This window comes from Sinohyriopsis cumingii, chromosome 10 (genome assembly GCF_028554795.1).
Source record: "Sinohyriopsis cumingii isolate HCF-2022 chromosome 10, ASM2855479v2, whole genome shotgun sequence".
In the NCBI taxonomy this organism is placed as follows: domain Eukaryota; kingdom Metazoa; phylum Mollusca; class Bivalvia; order Unionida; family Unionidae; genus Sinohyriopsis; species Sinohyriopsis cumingii.
The window spans coordinates 15,532,515-15,540,255 of record NC_142970.1 but is presented as its reverse complement, the minus strand read 5'-3'; the positions used below and the strand labels follow the sequence as shown (position 1 = coordinate 15,540,255).

Genomic DNA, 7,741 nt, shown 5'->3' with positions numbered 1-7,741 from the left:
AAATGACGTACCTTCATGTATACATATAATACACACCTTCATTCATGCAAATAATACACACCTTTATTCATGCAAATAATACACACCTTCATGCATACAAGTAATACACACCTTCAGGCATACATATATCACAGACTTCATACATCCAAATAATACACACCTTCATGCATACAAATAATGCACCTTCATGCATATTATATAATACACATTTTCATTCATACAAGTGATACCCACCTTCATTCGTACAAATGATACACACCTTCATTCGTACAAATAATGGACACCTTCAGGCATACATATATCACAGACTTCATACATCCAAATAATACACACCTTCATGCATACAAATAATGCACCTTCATGCATATTATGTAATACACATTTTCATTCATACAAGTGATACCCACCTTCATTCGTACAAATGATACACAACTTCATTAGGACAAATAATGGACACCTTCATGCATACATATATCACAGCTTCATACATCCAAATAATACACATCTTCATGCATACAAATGATGCACACCATCAAAGTCCTCAATTTTAAGGCTGTTTTAATGTGTGCATGCAAATAATATATGCCTCCAAAGTTCTGTATTGCAAGGTTAAATTTAACTTGTGTATACAAATACACACAACTTATAAGCACTTTTAAGGTAATTTTTGTTGAGACCTCTATATTTAAGTAAGAGTTTAATCAAGTTCAGATGTTTTGTCTTTCAGGTGGAGGATTATTTCCTTGCTCCATGCATGCTGCGCCAGGCAGTACCACAAGATCTCATCTCCCTTGGACCAAATTCTCAGCAGAAAAATACATCAGTCATTTGCTTTGTATTTACGGGGAAGTTTTTACCCACGCCAGTTTTCCACAGACTTCTAGCTGCATGTGTGGCGCAGTGGCCCATTGCCAAGCAGAACATGGAAAATCTAATTTTCTGTGGCTGTTGTCTCTTTGACATTGACCTTCATCATAGATTGACCTTGTTATTCAGGGAACATGGCATATTTGCACAAGTCACAATATTAGGGACCAATGAGAACACCCCATGTTACAAACTATGTATCGAGGTTCGGGAATTCCTAGCCATGAATCTGTGCAGTATCATTGGATGTCTAGGACAGAGTCTGCAATTTGAGTTGTCTATACAGTGTCCTCAGTCTGACAGATACAGTGTAGACTATCAGATCCCTGTTGCCACTCTGCAGGGGAATGTAGATGTTCTCTGCCATTTCCATGACACGAGCCATGTGATTATTTCCCATGATGTACTAAAGTTCTGGTTTCAGGAAGAGGTGAGTAAGAGCAGATGAGTTCTTTGGATTTTAGCTTGCTCATTTCAGACAGAATATGTCTTTTAAATTGAATCTGATTTTGTACCCTGATGACTGATTAGAGGAAATCTCTGATATTGTAAAACTGTTAGTTGTAGGAAATCCGTTATTAAATCTGAATTGTTTTTAATGCTTGTAGACAACACATTTCTTACTGTAACGCTAAAGTTGATATTCACTATAAGCGCACTGACTGATAATTTGTACATTTAAAACAACACGTAGAGATACAGGTATGAATGATACGTCAATAATTACTGGAAATATGTCTGGTCAGATATGCAGAAACATGACATCATGGAAGTTTTGCTAAACTCTTTGTGTGTTATATACTGATATTTAGCTGAACTGGTCATAGACAATGTGAGCTCATTGAGTGATCTGTTGTCCTTCATGCATCCATCATATGTATTCTGCTGTCTGTCAGTTTATTAGCATAAGCTTGTTATCTCAAGTCCTAAATTATTTGGAGGTTTGCCATGAAACTGTACACACATATTCATCCCAAGGTCAAGATGGACCTTAATGAAGATGGTTCTGCTTAGACATCCAATATGGCCGTATAAGTGGCCATCTTGAAAATCATGTTGTCGCTACTTTCCTGAGTGTATGGTTTTATTAACAAGGAAATGTCGCTAAAATAATTTTTTATAATTTTTAATTGGTTCTAAATGTAAATGGTGCTGATCTTATGTAGGATATGGCGACCATTTTTAAACTCTCATTATTTCCTCTCCTCATTAATTGATGGTCAAACTAAAAATTGGGCATTTGACTCAAAGACTTTGTGTGATGCTTAGTTGGTCCTGAACAAAGTAGTGCCAATTTGATGTAGAATATTTATGCCAAGGCAGCCATCTTCATACTCTTGTTTTATCTACTCCTCCTGAATGGATTGTCACATAAAGATGGGGTTTCAACTAAAAGACATATTACGATATTTGATTAGTCCTTAGTGAAAGTCATACCAATCTGAAGTCCAATATGGCTGCCACAGTGGTCACTATTAAAATCATATTATTGTTATTCATTCTCCATGTTTCATCATATCGGCTTAGAGTTTTCACTAAAGACATCATAGTGTTCAGCCAGTCATAAACAAACGTGATGACAGTCTGACATCCAATATAGTTGCCATGGCACTCATCTTAAAAATCTTACCACACTTCTGTTTGAGCTGGAAGTCATACTGGTACAATTTCCAGTTGGTCAGTAATGAAAATGGTGATAATATGATGTTCCCTCTGACCACTACACTTTGCATCTTGTAAATCTTGTTATTTCTCCTGAAAGGAGAGTCATGTCTTGAAAATACTGGTGTTTAATCCTCTCCAGCATGGATTCTCCAGGATTCTGCCACAATATTTTTATGATACCTAGTAAATATCCTATGCATATATAGTAAATATAAAATAGTATATATAGTAAATATCCTAAATGAATATGGTGTCAGTCATACATCCAGTATGGCTGCCATTGTGACTGTCATAAATATCTTGTTGTCAGTTTCCCTGATTCATGATAGCATGGGGTTTTCACAAAGTTCTAAATTAAACTGGCACCAGTCATAGAACCAATATGGTTGCCATGATGACTTTCATAAATGTCTTGTCATTTTCCCAAAGTCATGATAGCATAGGGTTTTCAAGAAGTCCTAAATTAAACTGGTGCCAGTAATACAATATCCAATATGGCTGCTATGATGACTTTCATAAATGTCTTGTTGTCAGTTTCCCAGAATTTATGATCATAATGACATACGGTTTTCACCAGAAGTGTTCTTATGATGTCTACTTTGTTCTAATGAACAGTGTAATGCTTATATACAGTATGTGTACCACAGTAGCTAATTAAAGCATATCAGAGATGGTTTCGACACTTGAATTTCGGAATTTATGTTTGCCCAGTAGAGCATCAGATTCTTCAAGGGACTCTTGCTACTTCTTAATGTACATGATAGGTTAGAATACTTGCCATATAAACTTATCAATGGGTCCTTGCGCTTCACTTTAAGGTCATGTTTGATAAAAATCAAGAAGGATCACCACTGTTTTTCCCATGCCAATCTAGTTCTCACATACTATAAGATTTGTTGCTTAATGTGTTTTTTTTTTTTAATATCCCATATCAGCAATCTTTGTGAAAACTATAGCAGATTCCTTCCACCATAATCTCTACATTTAGCCTGGATAATCAGTCTTAGAAAAAATGGGAGACTCCTTACACAACATCGCAACATTTATCTCATATTATCATCGGATGGTAATTCCTGTTCCTACATAAGTGAGGATCCCAATTTTACACATAGTGGCAAGTAAGCAGTAATGAATAATAAACTTTAAAATATATTTTTTTTTTACTTTCCAGAAGCAGTCTGCTGATGGATGTAAGTATACATTTTTCTCATTGTATACTTTAACCATTCAATAATTTATGAGCTTACTGATGGATGTAAGTATATATTCTCATTGTATACTTTAACCATTCAATAATTTATGAGATTACTGATGGATGCAAGTATATTTTATTCTCATTGTATACTTTAACCATTCAGTAATTTATGAGATTACTGATGGATGCAAGTATATATTCTCATTGTATACTTTAACCATTCAATAATTTATGAGATTACTGATGGATGTAAGTATATATTCTCATTGTATACGTTAACCATTCAGTAATTTTTGAGATTACTGATGGATGTAAGTATATATTCTCATTGTATACTTTAACCATTCAATAATTTATGAGATTACCTTTCAGAATCTTCTTTCTCTCTTTTTGCAGTAATTTTATCTGAAGTTTGTTTTGCTTTTGTAATTTCTCTAAAGTCATCATTGTCATAAGGTCAAGTGGTGCGACTATCATGAGTTCATGGTCACTAGTCAGTCATTGTATTGGTAGACCACCTCAATGGTCACATCACTATTGTAACTATTTATGTCTTATGATGCACCACCCTGAGGTAACGCTGTACACAGAAAAGAAACCCAAGTACATGTATTTAATCCAAATAACAAATTCCATGACAGCTAGTCCGACTCAATGGTAAGATCACTATTGTAACTATATACAAGTCTTATGATGTACCAAATTCATCCCATGCTCTAGTTCATTGTATTGTTAGTCCTATTCAATGGTCACATCACTATTGTAACTATATATAAGCCTTATGATGCACCAAGTTGTATTGCTAGTCCTACTCAACTGTCATATCACTATTGTAACTATATATAAGTCTTATGATGCACCAAGTTGTATTGCTAGTCCTACTCAACTGTCATATCACTATTGTAAATATATATAAGTCTTATGATGTACCAAATTCATCCCATGCTCTGGTTCATTGTATTGCTAGTCCTACTCAATGGTCACATCACTACTGTAACTATATATGTCTTATGATGCACCCTAGTCAGCAGTCAGTCATTAATACTGGCCGCCAAGTATAGCCTACCATGTGCTGAAAAATGGCGTTAAACCCCAAAACAGCAAAAACAACAACAACATCATTCCCAGTCAGAAGCTTATGTGATATTATATTATATTATGGCTATGTTAGCTCACAGGCTGTTAGTTTATATGATGTCACATTATGCTTATGATAGCACTAAAGGCTGTACATGTATTTGATATCATATTATGGTTATGTTAGGCCACCTGGTTGCAAGGGTATGTTCTGCTGTATTATGGTTATGTGACTGGCATGTACTGGGCATCATCTGTGATCAGGCAGGTGTCTTTCAACAATGATTCCTTATTTCAACATTATAAAATCTTCTCAAACAATTTTAACCAAGGTTGGCAGCATTCTCCTCAAAAGGTCTTGCCAACCATCCAGTAGGCTAGCCATTGCTAAATTAGAAACATTTCTGAATGTTGGGGAACATAATGCAGATTTATTGGTCAACAACCCTTGTAAGGCCCTAGCTGTGAGGTAAATATCACCAAGGTGATTGGTCTTGGTCAACCACCCTGGTAAGGTACTGGCTTTGAGGTAAATATCACCAAGGTGAATGGTCTTGTTCAGTCACACAAATATGAGTGGTCTTTTGCCTTCTGGGGCCTCTTTTTTTGAAGAACTGATTACAATTAAGAGACAATAAAATAAGGTACAAATTCAGCAATGGGTTATTATACACAATGATGACTGAGTCAGGTTGAATGCAAAATGAACACATGAAATGACGAGTGCAGTTTGAGGAAAAGTAAACCAAAAATGCAAAGTGTAGAATCCAGAATGGTGAATGAAAAAGGAACATAATGCAACTGCAGTTCCTCAATCCGTTTTGGACAATTATTGTCAAGCAACCACTTAATTTTCACAATCAAAAACACTTTCGCACAATGATAAAGAATAGGATTGTTTTACACTGACAACATTACAAATGTTGAAGCAGAAGTCTATCGCCACTGATGACTATTTCGGAGCAATTTTTTAAAATTGAAACAAAATAATAAAATTTGCAGACTAATATTCTGCAGTTATAATATTACATATCTATGGCAGTTGTACTTTTATTAGTCATGTTCTTTGGGTTTATGAATTTCTAATAACATTTGCCCCCATTTGAGAAAACCTAGCACTTGTTTTAAGGCAGAAACAAATTGGCTTTGGAGTCACAAGGTCAAATGTCAGGGTCATTTTACTGAAATAATAGAACTGATTAATACATAATAAGAACAATCTAAACATCCGTTTAATCAGGGTATTTTTTTTCCAAAACAGAAAGAACACAATAGAACTTCAATTATTTAATCATATCAAACAGTAGTGTATTAATGGGGATTTCAGATTTATATTACTGATCTGTGTTAATTCCTTCTATACTCCCAGACTTTTCCCATTCTACACATGTACATGTGTCTGAAATAAATCTCCTTAGGTGACCAATATCAGTCTGAAGCAACGCTTTCCAACTGCACTTTTTAGCAAGGTTTACATACCAAACGTTATCATTGGCACCTCTAACAAACATGCTAAATATACAGTTAACTGTAATATCAGATTTTAATTTCATTGGACAAACTTTAATCAGAATACCCTCTGTATTTTGTGTACAATGTAAACCTAGAAAATTCAGCAGACATTTGGTATAGTTTCTCAATTAAATTCTTAGTAAATTCAGTATAATTCGAGTATAGTTTGTTAATGAATCCAGTATTGTTTGTTAATGTAGTTTTAGTGTTTTCAATAGAAATCTAGCATATTTTGGTAATATAGGCTTAGTAAATTCAGTAGAAAAGGCCTCTATTTTTGTTGATATATGAATACATATCCTGAACATTTTTGTATGCTATTAGAATGTGTTTGCATTTACTAAGTCTTATATACATTTTGTCATCTTTCAGCTTCTGCTGTTCCCATGCCACCACCACCAGCTGGTGATACAGACAGATTCATGCGTCTGACATACCTGTTGGTTGATGTTGGATCCAGGGTTTTGAGACAATTGTTAAGTCATCACACAGTCAGTCCGACCTGCACTTTGGACCAGTATCTTGCCAAAAACAAGAATACCATCAACGGTCTTCTTAAACGAAAGGTATTACACCAGTCCCAGATTGATATCTTGTTCCCACCAAATGGAGGCAATACAAACATTGAAGACTATGATGTCACACTTCTTTCCGCGCTCTTTAACAATATTGTACCTACCCTGCCTCAGCAGGAAGAGGGCATGATAAAAAGTTTGCGTGAAGACAGGAACAAACTGTACGGACATGCTAAGTCATGTAAGATGAATGCCATGGAGTATCAGACCTGCTGGAATAGCATCAGCTCAACAATGACAACCCTTAGTCAGCAGTGTGGAGACCCCAATTTTCAGAATGAGATATCACAGGAAATTCAGCAAATTCAAGTTTCAGCAATCCCTACAGGATCCTACCTGGATATCCTAAATACTTGGTTCAGCACAATAGAAACTGTTAAGGGATCAATAGCAACAGTTAAGGGATCAATAGAAACAGTTAAGGGATCATTAGAAACAGCTGAAGGTGCAATACAGGCTTTGACATCTAGGGTAGAAGCTCTAGAGTTAAAGAAAACAGCTGAGGAGAGTGAGGGCAAATAATGGAAAAAATATATGTCACTAAAAGAAAGCAATAAACATGAGGAAAACGTTGTCATAAAGATTATATGGGTTTAAATGGTCTTAAAGAACTACTTGCAGCCAGAAAATACTGAGTAGGGAAGGATCCCATTAAAAATGTGTGGTTTATAATTACATTTGCCAGGTCTGTATTATTCTGACAATTCTGCAATCCCTACTCACTCCTACCTCTAGAAGAAAAAAAACAACAGTTAGTTTGGTTAAATAATCTGTTTCAAAATTACTCTTGATTTATTAGTACTTCACATAAATGCGAGTCACAAATGCTATTACTTGAAAAAAGCATGTT

General features: G+C 35.2%; 1 protein-coding gene across 1 annotated transcript; it reads left to right on the top strand.

Moving 5' to 3' along the window:
* The first annotated feature begins 922 nt into the window (after positions 1 to 922).
* On the top strand, positions 923 to 7,504 carry LOC149789642 (uncharacterized). Its single transcript, XM_089973079.1, has 3 exons — positions 923 to 1,297; positions 3,704 to 3,722; positions 6,689 to 7,504. The coding sequence occupies exons 1-3, from the start codon at positions 923 to 925 to the stop codon at positions 7,411 to 7,413; spliced, it is 1,119 nt and encodes a 372-aa protein (XP_089829205.1). The 3' UTR covers positions 7,414 to 7,504.
* The last annotated feature ends 237 nt before the right edge of the window (positions 7,505 to 7,741 follow it).